General features: G+C 43.4%; 2 protein-coding genes across 4 annotated transcripts; one reads left to right on the forward strand and one right to left on the reverse strand.

Moving 5' to 3' along the window:
- The first annotated feature begins 263 nt into the window (after positions 1–263).
- LOC121545514 (protein RCC2 homolog) lies at positions 264–10,795 on the forward strand. 3 transcript variants are annotated; one of them, XM_041856089.2, is made up of 11 exons: positions 264–371; positions 1,353–1,573; positions 1,774–1,867; positions 2,038–2,181; positions 6,705–6,925; positions 7,043–7,157; positions 7,323–7,489; positions 8,555–8,735; positions 9,001–9,179; positions 9,355–9,432; positions 9,570–10,795. In XM_041856089.2, the coding sequence occupies exons 2-11, from the start codon at positions 1,367–1,369 to the stop codon at positions 9,672–9,674; spliced, it is 1,491 nt and encodes a 496-aa protein (XP_041712023.1). In that variant the 5' UTR covers positions 264–371; positions 1,353–1,366; the 3' UTR covers positions 9,675–10,795. The 3 variants fall into 3 exon arrangements, with proteins under 3 accessions (XP_041712023.1, XP_041712022.1, XP_041712024.1); XM_041856088.1 differs by lacking the exon at positions 264–371 and adding an exon at positions 404–452; XM_041856090.2 differs by lacking the exon at positions 264–371 and adding an exon at positions 571–699.
- A 1,444-nt stretch (positions 10,796–12,239) lies between these two features.
- Positions 12,240–16,453, reverse strand: LOC121545513 (60S ribosomal protein L22). Its single transcript, XM_041856087.1, has 4 exons — positions 16,356–16,453; positions 15,757–15,870; positions 13,128–13,252; positions 12,240–12,431 (listed from the first exon to the last, which is right to left on the reverse strand). Exons 1-4 carry the CDS (start codon positions 16,365–16,367, stop codon positions 12,287–12,289), a joined length of 396 nt encoding a protein of 131 aa, XP_041712021.1. The 5' UTR covers positions 16,368–16,453; the 3' UTR covers positions 12,240–12,286.
- Positions 16,454–17,255: the final 802 nt, after the last annotated feature.

Below are 17,255 nucleotides of genomic sequence, written 5' to 3' on the forward strand. Positions count from 1 at the left end.
GCTAGTGGGTTCGATCCCCGGGACCACCCATACACAAAAAAAATGTATGCACGCATGACTGTAAATCGCTTTGGATAAAAGCGTCTGCTAAATGGCATATTTTATTATACATTTGTACAACATTTGCCACTCATGGATGGTATTCACACCCCCGTCACAAGAGGGCGACATGATACTTTGGTAGATGACTGGGTTGTAGTTTCTTTACATTTTCCAAATCCCATGTGTTTTGTAGTACCGACCGGTATGTCACGTCTCCGCACATATTTACATTTTAACAAAGAAGACAGACGACGAAGGGGGAGGGCTCCTAACGATAAAAGACCATCAATCAAAAGACCTATAGGCCAGTCATCCACAACGAATCCCAGGTAAGCAGTGAAACATATAGCTAGCTATATTTTACAACTTTAATCACATGCAGCAGCAGCTAATATACATAAGGGAGAGTTGTAAGTATTTGAAAAGTTATGGCTTTTTGCATTATCCGACTAACTAGCTAATTTAACGAATGTAAGGCAGTACCCACGTGGTTTCATAGAGCCGGAGACAGCAGATTCTATTGTTTAAAATCAATCAAAAAACGAGGAAGACGGACAGATGCACGAAAGCCTCAGAATTGGGAAATCCCTCTGCAAGCTTGTTAATTACAGTAGTCACCGAATTAACGCTAGAAGGAAGATTATCTGAAGCCAAAAGGTTTAGCTACATTTTCTTCTCACCTTCAACTTTTACAGTTGGGGAAAGAAAGTATTTTAATCGGGTGTATTGCAACTAAGTTAGCTAGCTAACGTTACCCAATGTTTGTGTCTTTGTTTAGCAATCGATTGTTAGATTACACTAGCTAGCTACTTAGCTAGCAGATGGCCTTAGTTAGCACAGATGGCTAGCTAAGTTGGCTAACTAACTTAGTTCGCTAATTCATTGAACAAAGTCCAGTAAACCTCCATTGTGTGGCTATTTTCGTCATTTTCCGTAACTAACGTTAGCTATTGGTATGTTTGTTCACATGCCGTTTTTTACTTAACAACTAGCTAGTAGCCACTGATTATGCTAGCACGTAGACAACAAAGAAAAGCGGACAAGAATGCTAGCTAACCCGCGAGCCGCTATGGCTAATCATTGATAGCATATGTTGCTTTCTAACTTAGTCTTTAATGTAAAGTGTACGTTTCATTGACAAGTCATTTATGCTTAGTTTTCTTTGACTGTTTGTTTGCATGTCTTTCTCAAGTTCAAAAGCATTGCAAATCGCAATATCTCATCAGTTCAGCATAGCAAGATTATTTTGGTTTCGGTTGTATTGATATCACAATGCATGTCTTGTTTTCCCCACACACTCTCCCCCCCAGATACCTTTACAAACATGCCACGCAAGAAGGTAACCGAAGTGTCTGGAAATGGTGGGATCAAGAGGAAGCGGGCAGGAGGTAAAAAGAAGGAAAGGGAGTTCAGCAGTGATGATGAGTTTGATGATTATGAAGAGCAGGAGAACACAAAGAAACCTGGCAAGCCTGCTGCAAAGTCAGGCCTTCAACCAGTCACTGTGCCTGACGACATCAAAGAGAAAATTGTAAGTGTCCTGACCTGCATGAGGTAAAATCAATTGTTCAGATCAGCAAACGAGGGGTTTGTGATGTGACTATAGAATTGTGGTTAACATGAATAGAGAATGTAACATGGCTACAAATGTTTTTAGTCACATGAATAAGGGGTGCTTATGCAGGGCTAAAACAAAATTAAGAGCCACTGATCTGTCTGTCATTTCTGTAGAAACTTGACTTACCTAAAGTCAAAGGTCAACTGCTCATTTTCGGAGCCACCAATTGGGATCTCATCGGAAGGAAAGAGGTGCCAAAAGCACAAGGTATAACCTTGCCCAGTCCTGTAATGAAAACATAGCTTTATGCATGGCTCCAGACTGAAAGATGTCCCTCAATAGCACTGGTGCTACCTACTTTGCACATTTTTTTTCAAGCAATCCTCCTAATTGACTGCAGTATTGAAGTCAAGTGTTTCGTGTGTGTGGTCTCTCAGCGGCCTTCAGGAACCTAGGCCAGAACCTGTGGGGTCCTCACCGCTACGGCTGCCTGAATGATGTGCAGGTCAGCAGCGTGGTGTCTGGGCCCTGTGCCGCCCACAGCCTCCTCATCACCACAGAGGGCAAACTCTGGAGCTGGGGTAGGAATGCTGTACTGTAATAGATCGTAGTTTATATACAGTGCACTCGGAAAGTATTCAGACATTACTTTTTCCACATTTTGTTACGTTACAGCCTCATAAAATTGTTTCCCTCCCCCTCAATCTACACACAATACCCCATAATGGCAAAGCAAAAATGTTAGCAATTTATATAAAAAAAAAAAAGCTGCATTTACGTAGGTATTCAGACCCTTTACTCAGTACTTTGTTGAAGTACCTTTGGCAGCGTTTACAGCCTTGAGTCTTCTTGGGTATGATGCTACAAGCTTGGCACACCTGTATTTGGAGAGTTTCTCCCATTCTTCTCTGAAGATCCTCAAGCTCTGTCAAGATGGATGGAGAGCGTAGCTGCACAGCTATTTTCAGGTCTCTCTAGAGATGTTCGATCGGGTTCAAGGCCGAGCTCTGGCTGGGCCACTAAAGGACATTCAGAGACTTGTCCTGAAGCCACTCGTGCATTGACTTGGCTGTGTGCTTAGGGTCGTTGTCCTGTTAGATGGTGAACCTTCGCCCCGGTCTGAGGTCCTGAGCATTCTGGAGCAGGTTTTCATCAAGGATCGCTCTACTTTGCTCCGTTCATCTTTCCCTCGAACCTGACTAGTCTCCCAGTCCCTGAAAAACATCCCCACAGCATGATGCTGCCACCACTGTGCTTCACCGTAGGGATGGTGCCAAGTTTCCTCTAGATGTGACGCTTGGCATTCAGGCCAAAGAGTTCAATCTTGGTTTCATCAGACCAGAGAATCTTGTTTCTCATGGTCTGAGAGTCCTTTAGGTGCCTTTTGGCAAACTCCAAGTAGGCTGTCGTGCCTTTTTCCTGAGGACTGGCTTACATCTGGCCCCTCTACCATAAAGTCCTGTTTGGTGGAGTGCTGCAGAGATGGTTGTCCTTCTGGAAGGTTCACCCATCTACACAGAGGAACTCTGGAGCTCTGTCAGAGTGACCTTCGGGATCTTGAGGCCCTTCTCCCCCGATTACTCAGTTTGGCCGGGCGGCCAGCTCAGGAACCACCAAGGCTCTTCCTAAACTTCTTCAATTTAAGAATGATGGAGGCCACTGTGTTCTTGGGGACCTTAAATGCTGCCGAAATGTGTTTGTACCCTTCCCCATATCTATGCCTCGACACAATCCTGTCTCGGAGCTCTACGGACAATTCCTTCGACCTCATGGCTTGGTTTTTGCGCTGACATGCAGTCAACTGTGGAACCTTTTATATACACGAGTGTATACCTTTCCAAATCATGTCCATTCAATTGAATTTACCACAGGTGGACTTCAATCAAGTTGTAGAAACATCAAGGATGATCAATGGAAACCGGATGCACCTGAGCTCAATTTCAAGTCTCATAGCAAAGGGTCTGAATACTTATGTAAATAAGGTACAGTATCAGTCAAAGGTTTGGACACACCTACTCATTCAAGGGTTTTTCTTTTCTTTTTACTAAACTCAGCAAAAAAAATAAACGTCAACTGTTTATTTTCAGCAAACTTAACGTGTAAATATTTGTATGAACATAAGATTCAACAACTGAGACAAACTTCCACAGACATGTGACTAACAGAAATGGAATAATGTGTCCCTGAACAAAGGGGGTCAAAATCACAAGTAAGTCAGTATCTGGTGTGGCCACCAGCTGCATTAAGTACTGCAGTGCATCTCCTCCACTTGGACTGCACCATATTTGCCAGTTCTTGCTGTGAGATGTTACCCCACTCTTCCACCAAGGCACCTGCATGTTCCCGGACATTTCTGGGGGGAATGGCCCTAGCCCTCACCCTCCGATCCAACAGGTCCAAGACGTGCTCAATGGGATTGAGATCCGGGCTCTTTGCTGGCCATGGCAGAACACTGACATTCCTGTCTGGCAGGAAATCACGCACAGAACGAGCAGTATGGCTGGGTACCACATGAGGGAGGAGGATGTCTTCCCTGTAACGCACAGCGTTGAGATTGCCTGCAATGACAACAAGCTCAGTCCGATGATGCTGTGACACACCGCCCCAGACCGTGACAGACCCTCCACCTCCAAATCGATTCCGCTCCAGAGTACAGGCCTCTGTGTAACGCTCATTCCTTCGACGATAAACTAGAATCCGACAATCACCCCTGGTGAGACAAAACCAACTCGTCAGTGAAGAGCACTTTTTGCCAGTCCTGTCTGGTCCAGCGACGGTGGGTTTGTGCCCATAGGCGACGTTGTTGCCGGTGATGTCTGGTGAGGACCTGCCTTAAAACAGGCCTACAAGCCCTCAGTCCAGCCTCTCTCAGCCTATTGCGGACAGTCTGAGCACTGATGGAGGGATTGTGCGTTCCTGGTATAACTCGGGCAGTTGTTGCCATCCTGTACCTGTCCCGTAGGTGTGATGTTCGGATGTACCGATCCTGTGCAGGTATTCTTACACGTGGTCTGCCACTGCGAGGACGATCAGCTGTCCGTCCTGTCTCCCTGTAGCGCTGTCTTAGGCGTCTCACAGTACTAACATTGCAATTTATTGCCCTGGCCACATCTGCAGTCCTCATGCCTCCTTGAAGCATGCCTAAGGCACGTTCACACAGATGAGCAGGGACCCTGGGCGTCTTTCTTTTGGTGTTTTTCAGAGTCAGTAGAAAGGCCTCTTTTAGTGTCCTAAGTTTTCATAACTGTGACCTTAATTGCCTACCGTCTGTAAGCTGTTAGTGTCTTAATGACCGTTCCACAGGTGCATGTTCATTAATTGTTTATGGTTCATTGAACAAGCATGGGAAACAGTGTTTAAACCCTTTACAATGAAGATCCGTGAAGCTATTTGGATTTTTACGAATTATCTTTGAAAGACAGGGTCCTGAACAAGGGATGTTTGTTTTCTACATTGTAGAATAATAGTGAAGACCTCAACTATGAAATAACACACACAATCATGTAGTAACCCAAAAAAGTGTTAAATCAAAATATATTTTATTTGAGATTCTTCAAATGGGCACCCTTTGCCTTGATGATGGCTTTGCACACTCTTGGCATTCTCTCAACTGAGCTTCACCTGGAATGCTTTTCCAACAGTCTTGAAGGAGTTCCCACATATGCTGAGCGCTTGTTGGCTGCTTTTCCTTCACTCTGCCGTCCGACTCATCCCAAACCATTTCAATTGGGTTTAGGTCGGGATTGTGGAGGCCAGGTCAACTGATGCAGCTCTCCCATCACTCTCCTTCTTGGTAAAATAACCCTTACACAGCCTGGAGGTGTGTTGGGTCATTGTCCTGTTGAAAAACAAATGATTGTCCCACTAAGCCCAAACCAGATGGGATGGCGTATCGCTGTGGTAGCCATGCTGGTTAAGTGTGCCTTGAATTCTAAATAAATCAGTGTCACCAGCAAAGCGCCATAACACCTGCATGCTTTACGGTGAGAAATACACATGCAGAGATCATCTGTTCACCCACACCGCGTATCACAAAGACACGGCGGTTGGAACCAAAAATCTCAATTTTGGACAACTTTGGACCAAACAACACATTTCATAGTGGTTTCTTTGCAGCAATTTGACCATGAAGGCCTGATTCACACAGTCCCCTCTGAACAGTTGATGTTGAGATGTGTCTGTGACTTGAACTCTGTGAAGCATTTATATGGGCTTCAATTTCTGAGGCTGGTAACTCTAATGAAGTTATCCTCTGCAGCAGAGGTAACTCTGGGTCTCCATTCCTGTGGCGGTCCTCATGAGAGCCAGTTTCATCATAGAGCTTGATGGTTTTTGCGACTGCACTTGAGGAAACTTTCAAAGTTCTTGACATTTGCCGTATTGACTGACCTTCATGTCATAAAGTAATGATGGACTGTCATTTCTCTTTGCTTATTTGAGCTGTTCTTGCCATAATATGGACTTGGTCTTTTACCAAATAGGGCTATCTTCTGTATACCCCCCACCTTGTCAGAACACAACTGATTGGCTCAAACACATTAAGAAGGAAATAAATTCCACTAATTAACTTTTAAGAAGGCACACCTGTTAATTGAAATGCATTCCAGGTTGAGACTACCTCCATGAGCTGGTTGAGGGAATGCTACGTGTGCAACGCTGTCATCAAGGCAAAGGGTGGCTATTTGAAAAATCTCAAATAAAATGTATTTTGATTTAACACTTTTTTTCTTTTTGGTTACTACATGATTCCATATGTTATTTCATAGTTTTGATGTCTTCACTATTCTTCTACAATGTAAAAATTAAGAAAAACCCTTTAATGAGTAGGTGTGTCCAAACTTTTGACTGGTAATGTATTTGTTTTAATTTTTAATAAAATAGATTTCTAGTCCTGTTTTCGCTTTGATTATGGGGTATTGTGTGAAGATTGATGGAAGAAAAACATTTAATCTATTTTAGAGTAAGGCTGTAACGTAACAGTGGTAGAAGTCAAGGGGTCTGAATACTTTCTGAATGCACTGTATCTATATCTCAGATGTAATCATTCTAGCTGGTTTGAGTCCAGGAGGAAGGGTCCTTGTTGACCTCTTTCTGCCTCTGTTAGGTCGAAATGAAAAGGGTCAGCTGGGTCATGGGGACACCAAGCGCCTGGAGGCCCCAAAGCTGATTGAGGCCCTCGCAGACGAGGTGGTGGTGGCTGCAGCCTGTGGACGCAACCACACCCTGGCATTGACTGAGGGTGGCACCGCCTACTCGTTTGGAGAGAACAAACTGGGTCAACTGGGTCAGGGCAACCAAACTGATGCAGTCCTCAGTCCAGCCCCGGTAAGCAACATAAACCTCCCTATTCATCTGCCTCATTATTGTTGCTTCTTTATTATAAGTGTAATATGGCCACTTAGTGAGCCTGTGCTTATTGAAGCTTCTCCTTGCCCCTCTCAGATCCAGTACAACGGGCAGCCCTTGGTCAAGGTGGCATGTGGGGCAGAGTTCAGCATGGCGGTGGACTGCAAAGGGAACCTCTACTCGTTCGGCTGCCCAGAGTATGGCCAGCTAGGTATGTCCTCAACTAAGGAGCAGTACTGGACAGATTAATGCTTTTTAAAGTTTCACCAAAGTTGCTCTTTTGAAGAGGAAAATGGTAGCACAATGACCCAGTTAAAGTCATTCCAAATCCAACACTGGCGTAGCACTTATTTTTACCTTGTGTTTTGGGTCACAGGACACAACTCTGATGGAAAGTTCATTGCCCGTGCCCAGCGCATCGAGTTTGACTGTGAGACCATTGCACGTCGCGTGACCATCTTCATCGAGAAGAGTAAGGATGGCCAGGTGACGCCCGTACCCAACGTGGTGGTCCGAGACGTTGCCTGCGGAGGCAATCACACGGTGAGGAGAGAAAAGACCGGGACCCGTATTCATGGTCTTAGAGAAGGAATGCTGAGGGCCTCCCGAGTGGCACAGCGGTCTAAGGCACTGCTTGAGGCGTCACTGCCGGGAGACCCATGAGGCAACGCACAATATGCCCAGCGTTGTCCGGGTTAGGGGAGGGTTTGGGCGGCCGGGATTTCCTTGTCCCAACGTGCTCTGGTGTCTCCTTGTGGCGGGCCGGGTGCCTGCAAGCTGACTGCGGTCGCTAGCTGGACGGCTGGCTTCCGGGTTAAGCGAGCAGTGTGTCAAGAAGCAGTGTGGCTTGGCAGGGTCGTGTTTCGGAGGAGGCATGGCTCTCAACCTTCACATCTCCTGAGTCCGTAGGGGAGTTGCAGCGACGGGACAAGACTGTAACTACCAAATGGGGAGAAAAAGGGGTAAAAAAAATGAGGGCAGGAATGCTGAATTTAGGATCAGTTTGGCCATTTAGATTATAATGAATAAGATTACATGTAGAGGGGGGACCTGATTCTAGATCAGCACTCCTACTTTGAGACACTTTATGAATACATGCTTTGATCCCTACTGCCACAATTACCCCATCAGCCAGAAATGTGAATTTTAGAAATTTGTGTTTAGCCGAAATGTTGATGTACATTAATCCCCCCACCCCCCTACGTTTTATTTATTTAGCAGACACTCTTATCCAGAGCGACTTACTGCAGTGAGTGCATACATTTTCTTACTGGTCCCCCGTGAGAATCGAACCCACAACCCTGGCGTTGCAAGCGCCATGCTCTACCAACTGGGCCCACTCTACTTTTGCATAATTGCTGAATGTAGTGTTCCCTTCATATTTAATTAATTAACCTGCAGATGGAGACCTCTGCATTCTGATCCTTAAATCTGGGTGCAAAAAGGGAGCTGGTCTGATAGCATTTGGTACCAGACTGCATTGAAAGCGATAGTCTACTCAAAATGTGTTCACTTTCAATGGCTGTAGTTAATTCACAAAAACCTTTTTTTTTTTACCACTTTTTTTTTGTTATCACGGTCAACAGTGTGTAAACTTTGTGTGTGCAGCTGATATTGGATTCCCAGAAGCGGGTGTTTTCCTGGGGCTTTGGTGGCTACGGGCGGCTGGGTCACACTGAGCAGAAGGATGAGATGGTGCCCAGACTGGTGAAGCTATTTGACTTCCCCGGGCGCGGGGCATCTCAAATCTACTCTGGCTACCAGTGCTCCTTCGCTGTCAATGAAATGGGTATGGGACACAATGCTTAACTCCTCGGAATGTTGAGAAATTAATAGATATCTTTTTTTTAAAGTATCAATATAATGCCCATAATACTACTGCTACTTTCCTAAGTACCTGATGTATATTGTAGTGATTTCAAAGGGTATACCAATCAGGATTTGAAGCTAGCGTCTGTCAGTCTAACACCGTAGCTATTACGCGAGTTGGAAACTCTTGACCAGGATGCAGGTGTTTTAATAAGGAAGCTACACTATTAACCTTTCGTGTGCAGGAGGGCTGTTTTTCTGGGGGGTCACAAATACCTCTCGGGAGTCTACCATGTACCCCAAGGCTGTGCAGGACCTGTGTGGCTGGAAGGTCCGCAGTCTGGCATGCGGGAAAAGCAGTATTGTTATCGCTGCAGACGACAGCACCATCAGTTGGGGACCCTCCCCCACCTTTGGCGAGCTGGTAAGATTTAATCATAATTAATTGTATGTATAAAGCAAATTTCTCACACCCAAGGTGGTATACAACATTATAGAAACATACTATGGTGCTGGTGTGCTCATAAAAGACTGCTGAATTGGCGCACGTGTTCCGGGTTCTCCACCCATTATGACATGTGGATTTGTGTTTGTTACAGGGTTATGGCGACAACAAGGCAAAGTCCTCCACTACTGCTCAGGAGGTTAAGAGCCTGGATGGAGTTTACGCTGAACAGGTGCGCAGCGGCAACAGTGACTGAATAAACAATGATGAATTTGAATTCCCACTTATGTTTTCTGTAGATGGGAACTGCATTTAGGTGTGTGTGTGTTCGCTCTAGTTTGGGCCATTCTCACTGTGGTGTGGTTGCAGGTGATGATGGGATACGCACACTCCCTGGTCATCGCCAGACAGGACACTCCACAGGAACAAGAGAAGCTCAAGAAGCTGCCAGAGTACAACCCACGCACACTCTGATATGGTATCATCCAGCCACCTCTCACTTTTTTTTCTTTCTTTCTTTTCACTTCAGAGAGGCAACCGATTCTCTCCAGAATGCATCTGCCCTCTAGGTCACCTGTGTAAGTTATGATGGCTGGGGAGGGTGGGCTCTCACGAGTATGTATGTATGCATACGCCTTGAAAAGAAGTCTGGTCTACATAGATTCTGAGGTTAAATTGCAGAAAATGTGTCGCAAAAACGTAGACTGAAACAAATCCACTCTGGACAGAATTCGTCCTGTCCTCACAACACTCATCAGACATCTACAGCTGGAGAGAGAGGAACTCTACCACTCATCTCCAAACACATTCTTCCACTAGGAGTTCTACTTGTACTCCTCCTGCAAGTCCACTGAAGCGTTCTCTATTTTCATGAAGTCTCTTTTTATTCTTCAGTTGTGAACTGATCAATGCCCTCGTCTCCCTCACAATAATGGGTGCTACATCAGAAGTCCTCTTTGGGCTGATTTAATTTCCAAGCGAGGGATCAATTCAAGACCAACACTCCATATCTGTGCCTTTTGAAACAATGTATTTCGGGGTATGGAGTAAATGTGTTTATTTGTTCACAGACCAATTGCAAAATTTAGTTTTAAACTTTGTCCATGGCAGTATTACTGTGTTTGTGTCTGGTCGATCGGTGTGCACTGTCAGTAGAACACAATCAGGATCTGAGATGTGCCACCTCTCCAGCCATTGACTTCTGTTACATTCCTTGGTTTTCTGTTTCTTGAGGATGTGTAACTAACTGTCCCTTAAAGGCCAGTGTCTGCTTGTCATTCTTGCCTTTTTTTCCAGTGACTCCTTTTTTAGCCTGGGAAACTAGGTGTGGGCACTGTGCGCTCTTGGCAATGAAAACCAGCAAGAATGTGGTTTGTGAGGACTTGAGTCATGCGCCTCTGTTTTAGTGCAAATGGTCAACAAGGTGTGTATGTAATGAGTGGATATCCTGGTTTTAAATCAAGATGGGTTTTTTCTTAATTTGTTAGTCTACCTGTATTGCAACAAATTATTTCAGTGGTGTCTGGGTCAGAAGGTTTGCATCTGGTTTAAAATGTTGAAACTTTTTCATTGTAATAAAGGTTTTATGTAAATTGGTTGATTTTCTTCTGTCTGTTCTCTGCCCCCTACCCCCACCACTACTTGAATTGGGGCCACACTTCTAATTCAACTCATCAGGCCTTGTCCCTGCTCAGTGGAATTTCTGTCATGACAACCGAACTTCCCCATTTACTAATGAACATATCACACCTTACACAGTTCCAAGTTACCAAATAGGAACAATTCATGATGTACAGGTAACTACCAAAATAATGGAAACATGAGTAAATGAGGGATATAACATATTGAAAGCAGGTGCGGTTCCTAAATTCAGTAATTAACATCCCATCATGCTTAGGGTCATGTATAGAAATACTGGGCAGGCCATTATTGTGCCTACCATGGTTATGCCCCCATCCACAGGGCACAAGTGGTCACTGAATGGTTTGATGAGCATGAAAACAATGTACCTTATGTCTGTCACCAGATCTCAACACTTATGGGAGATTCTGGAACGGTGCCTGAGACGGCGTTTTCCACCATCAAAACACCAAATGGTGGAATTTATTGTGGAAGAATGGTGTCGCATCCCTCCAATAGAGTTCCAGACACTTGTAGAATCTATGCCAAGGTGCTTTAGAGCTAGTGTGGCCCAACTTCCTATTAAAACACTTATGTTGGCATTTCTTTTATTTGGCAGTTACCTGTACATTTAGTTATGCTGGATTAACATTGCAGTAGGTTGACTCTTGTCTGGATTTTTTAAATACATTTTAGTCATTTAGCAGATACTCTTATCCAGAGCAATTTACAGTAGTGAGTGCATACATTTTCACTGGTCCCCCGTGGGAATCGAACCCACAACCCTGGCGTTGTAAGCGCCATGCTCAAACACCTGAGCTACACGGGACGTGTGCAGGGATGGGGGCCGCGTTTGCATGGTCTGTGTACCCACGTGCATCCCCCCACATTGCGAGGAAAACATTTGAGGCCCACCTTGACAGTGGAGAGAACCTTTGTTTTAGTTAATTTTGTGCAATTCTACACTTTGCCATGGGGCATAGAGAACATGTTGCAGTTTTAAAGCAAGTTTGCAATTGTACACATTTTTACATGGGGCAGAGAATATTTTGCCATGGGGCAGGGAGGAAAATGCTGATGCACAACCAAATTTCACCTTGTGTATTTTACTATTCTAACTAGCAACAGTAGGCTTAAACACCGAAAATTTCAATTTTATTTTAAATTGATCTAATGGCCTTCAAAAGGCCATCCCTGATCTAGTGTACTGCATTGTCACAACAGTAGGTTGACTGATCGTCACCCATATATATAGGGTGTATTCAGTAATGCACACTGCAGCAAACTTGTTTCTTGTTGGACAAATTCAGTTCGATCGCTCCCCGTTTTGGACCATTTGCTGTTGTTGGTTCCTAGTGTATACTCCTGTTGTCTTGTCACCATAGAGAAAAACATTTTTAAAAATAAAATACAACAGGAGTACTCTAAGAATTTATTAAATGTACAAAATCCAGCAGACTGGAGGTTTAATCCTCATCATCTTCCTCCTCCTCATCCTGGTTGATCTGGAAGTAGCGTAGCTCGTAGCTCTCCTTGGTGTTGGCCACAACACGCAGCCAGTCGCGAAGATTATTCTTCTTCAAGTACTTCTTGGTCAGATATTTCAGATATCTGGAGAAAGATGACATTCAGATGTGTGAGGTTGGGCTTTGTCTTTCAATGTTTTCCCCAATGCAATACACATACAAAACAACCTAGTAAAGCAAACGTTTTCTTTGTTGCTATACACCTCAACCCAACTTAATGAATCACAAAAACACAGCACAGGTTGAAGAATGATACTGTAGCGCAGTCACGTGCGATTAGGGTATTCATCGGCAGGGGTGGGTAAACTCGACAAGGAAGTCTGAGGGAGAATTCAGTTCACTGCCAGTGTATACTAACATTAATGCACATAATGTTACTGGTGCATGACAGATGCAGGAGATAACTCCTGAATGCTTTATGGCTTAAGTGGGAATTATGAATAGATGAATTCTACATAGCCAAAAGTCAATATTGCCATCATCAATATCAACACCAGAAACTAAACAAAAATACTACAGATAGACCTCTATAATAACAAGTGGCCTCATTTATCCATCGTAAGCAGTGCGAAAGTAAGTAAATTATTCATATGAGCAATTATTGTGACGACGTAAGCATTTACCAAAGCTTTAGTAGCTCGAACATGTAAACAGACAATTTATTGGGTGAAAGACGTTTGATAAATCTTTTTTTTTTTTTTTACAATAATTAATATACACATTTTGTCTGAATTGCAATTTTGATTACTACAGTCTTGAGTTGCCAGTGCAGTTACTGTACCTTTTGGAGAAGGGGACCTCAGAGGAAACTGTGATCTTGCTCTTACTCCTCTCAATAGACACCACACCACCACCCAGGTTGCCAGCTTTCCCGTTCACCTTGATGCGCTCCTGGAGGAACTGCTCCTGTAACCATTAAAACATACTGTGTAAGCATATACAGTTGAAGTTGGAAGTTTATATACACCTTAGCCAAATACATTTAAACTCAGTTTTTCACAATTCCTGACATTTAATCCTAGTAAAAATGCCCTGTCTTAGGTCAGTTAGGATCACCACTTTATTTTAAGAATGTGAAAATGTCAGAATAATAGTAGAGAAAATGATTTATTTCAGCTTTTATTTATTTCATTACATTCCCAGTGGGTCAGAAGTGTACATGCTACCAAATACTAATTGAGTATATTGCCTTTAAATTGTTTAACTTGGGTCAAACGTTTCGGGTAGCCTTCCACAAGCTTCCCACAATAAGTTGGGTGAATTTTGGCCCATTCCTCCTGACAGAGCTGGTGTAACTGAGACAAGTTTGTAGGCCTCCTTGCTCGCACACGCTTTTTCAGTTCTGCCCACAAATGTTCTATAAGTTTAAGGTCAGGGCTTTGTGATGGCCACTCCAATACCTTGACTTTGTTGTCCATAAGCCATTTTGCCACAACTTTGGAAGTATGCTTGGGGTCATTGTCCATTTGGAAGACCCTTTTGCGACCAAGCTTTAACTTCCTGATGTCTTGAGATGTTGCTTCAATATATCTACATAATTTTCCTTCCTCATGATGCCAACTATTTTGTGAAGTGCACCAGTCCCTCCTGCAGCAAAGCACCCCCACAGCATGATGCTGCCACCCCCGTGCTTCACGGTTGGGATGGTGTTCTTCGGCTTGCAAGCTACCCCTTTTTTCCTCCAAACATAACGATGGTCATTATGGCCAAACAGTTCTATTTTTGTTTCATCAGACCAGAGGACATTTCTCCAAAAAGTACGATCTTTGTCCCCATGCGCAGTTGCAAACCGTAGTCTGGCTTTTTTATGGCGGTTTTGGAGCAGTGGCTTCTTCCTTGCTGAGCGGCCTTTCAGGTTATGTCGATATAGGACTCGTTTTACTGTGGATATATATACTTTTGTACCGGTTTCCTCCAGCATCTTCACAAGGTCCTTTGCTGTTGTTCTGGGATTGATTTTCACTTTTCGCACCAAAGTACGTTCATCTCTAGGAGACAGAACACGTCTCCTTCCTGAGCGGTATGACGGCTGCATGGTCCCATGGTGTTTGTACAGATGAACGTGGTACCTTCAGGTGTTTGGAAATTTCTCCCAAGGATGAACCAGACTTGTGGAGGTCTACAATTTTTTTTCTTCTGAGGTCTTGGCTGATTTCTTTTGATTTTCCCATGATGTCAAGCAAAGAGGCACTGAGTTTGAAGGTAGGCCTTGAAATACATCCACAGGTACACCTCCAATTGACTCAAATGATGTCAATTAGCCTATCAGAACCTTCTAAAGCCATGACATCCTTTTCTGGAATGTTCCAAGCTGTTTAAAGGCAGTCAACTTAGTGTATGTAAACTTCTGACCCACTGGAATTGTGATACAGTGAATTATAAGTGAAATAATCTGTCTGTAAACAATTGTTGGAAAAATTACTTGTGTCATGCACAAAGTAGATGTCCTAACCGACTTGCCAAAACTATAGTTTGTTAACAAGAAATTTGTGGAGTGGTTGAAAAACAAGTTTTAATGACTCCAACCTAACTGTATGTAAACTTCAACTGTACTTCTAATTTCCAAAAACAAAAGATTGACAGATGCATAACATTCCTAGTGTAAAGGATGTGAAACTACCCTGTTGGCTGGAGCACATCGGTGACATCACACCTTCACTGGGATCTAAAGACAACTGTCGCACATGGAGTGACCAACTAGTCTCTTGCTCTATCAGCAAACACAGTAGGCTTTGAGTTGTGTGTGTTGTTGTGCAGGTTGCTAGCTGGTGTAAACCCCGCTTGGAATTTAAAGGACCAGTTTTATGTATATTTCCACACTATGAGGTTGGAATAATGCTGTGAAATTGTGAAAGCCCTTTTAGTGTAAGAGTTGTTTGAAAAGACAGCCTGAAATGTAAGCCTGTTTTGGTGGGATGGTGTTTTGTCCTTCCTGGTGACATCACTAGGCGGTAAGTGTTAATAGACCAATAAGAAAGAGTTCCAAACCTCTACCAATAACTGCACATTTTCAGTTTCTCCTTCCCCACTCAGACCACTCCCATAGTCCTAGCAAAATTCTTGCTTGAGAAATTGCTCATTGCTATGTTTCTTTATCATTTTAATTGAAAACAATCACAGTAAGGTAACAATTGTTACCCGGAAGTTATTTGATATTGAGATAAAAACGGCTGCATTGGACGATTCTGTTCAACATGACTCATGTCGATCCCATGAACTGTCATTTCACAAGCTCCTTCCATCCTTCAGTTTATACTAAACCAAGTGGCCACTGCGGAAGGGCTGAAACAATTCAGGATTGTGGCTAAAGAGGGTTTCGAATAAGGGTGTTTGTGCAACTTAAACATTTGATTTTCATTGCAACCAGGCACAGGTATAAAACCTGTCAGTGCAACTGCAAAACTACTTACAAAGTTGGCAGCATCCATGATGCCATCTTCCACAGGGTGGGTGCAGTCCAGAGTGAACTTCAGGACCTGCTTCTTCTTCTTGCCACCCTTGGACCCCTTGGTGCTCTGCTTCTTCTGCAGATCAGATTGACAGCCAATTAAAAATAACCCTGTCACTACCATTGTAGCTGTTCCGTTTAGATTCTAGACAGCTAACTAGCTAACGTTAGTTCACCACCATACGCACTACAACCTTAGACATCAACTATGTTTTAACTAATCCCCAATTCAGAGGAAGCTTTAGTCAGGTGGCTCCTTAAGTAATAACCAGACCAATATTTTTGCAATTTAACTAATCAAACTACTGCTGACCATAAAACGTTTTGTGTAGCTACAACGTGGTGGATCTGGCTAGCTCTCGTTAGCTAAACTAGCACCAAAAAAAAACTTATTTAGCGGGCCTCGTGAATTACAAAACCCAATTCAGTGCCTTGTTTAGCATTATTAAGGATTACATAAGCCCTCCCAAATATGCCCCGATGTATACAAATAATGTACAGCCGTTTTAATCGTGAAAAAGTGACATATTTGAAAAAAAATTCACACGCGATTGTACCCACCACAGGAGCCATGGCGAAGAATTTAGCAGAAAGGAAGAGCGGGGTTTGCGCGTGCGTTGAATTTTGGCTTGATGAATCAATCGCCGATCTAGTCGATACAATCACGGCATCAGAGTTTGATTAAAAGGCTTAACATTTTTTTATATATCTTATTGAAATTCCATACATTTAGAAGAATAAGAAGTACAAATGTGTTAGAAACGATACATCTTTCTACAAATTGTAATAAAAAACATCACAAACAAACAATAAACACAAAAACACATAGGATGTTGTTGTTTTTAGGTCCATAATGACCAATTAGGGAAAGGGGATACTTAGTCAGTTGCACAACTGAATGCATTCAACCTAAATGTGTCTTCTGCATTTAACCCAACCCCTCTGAATCAGAGGTCAATCATAATGACATTGTCAAAACCCTGCTCACTCATTGGTTCTTCATTACGCTACACTCTAATTGGTCCCTTCATTACAACGTCGTCATAACCCTGTTCCCTGATTGGTGGTCCCTTCATGACTACGTTGTCATAATGCTGCTCTCTTATTGGTTCCTTCATAACGTCATCATCATGACCCTGCTCTCTGATTGGTCCCTTGATTACGACATCACCATAACCCTGCTCTGATAGGTTGTTTATTATGACATTGCCATAACACTGCTATCTGATTGGTCCCTTCATAATGAAATTGTCATAACCCTGCTTTCTGATTGGTCCATTCATTATGACTTTGTCAAAACCCTGCTCTCTGATTGGTGACTTCATAATGGCATCTTCATAACCCTGGTCTTAATGACAAATACAGTTCTTGGGCTATAGTTCCTTGCCAAAACTGATGTAATAAACTCTGGCATAGTGAGCAGGGAGGCAGACAACAAGGTGAAAAATGACAAGATATACT

Source organism: Coregonus clupeaformis, chromosome 30, assembly GCF_020615455.1.
Source record: "Coregonus clupeaformis isolate EN_2021a chromosome 30, ASM2061545v1, whole genome shotgun sequence".
In the NCBI taxonomy this organism is placed as follows: Eukaryota; Metazoa; Chordata; class Actinopteri; order Salmoniformes; family Salmonidae; genus Coregonus; species Coregonus clupeaformis.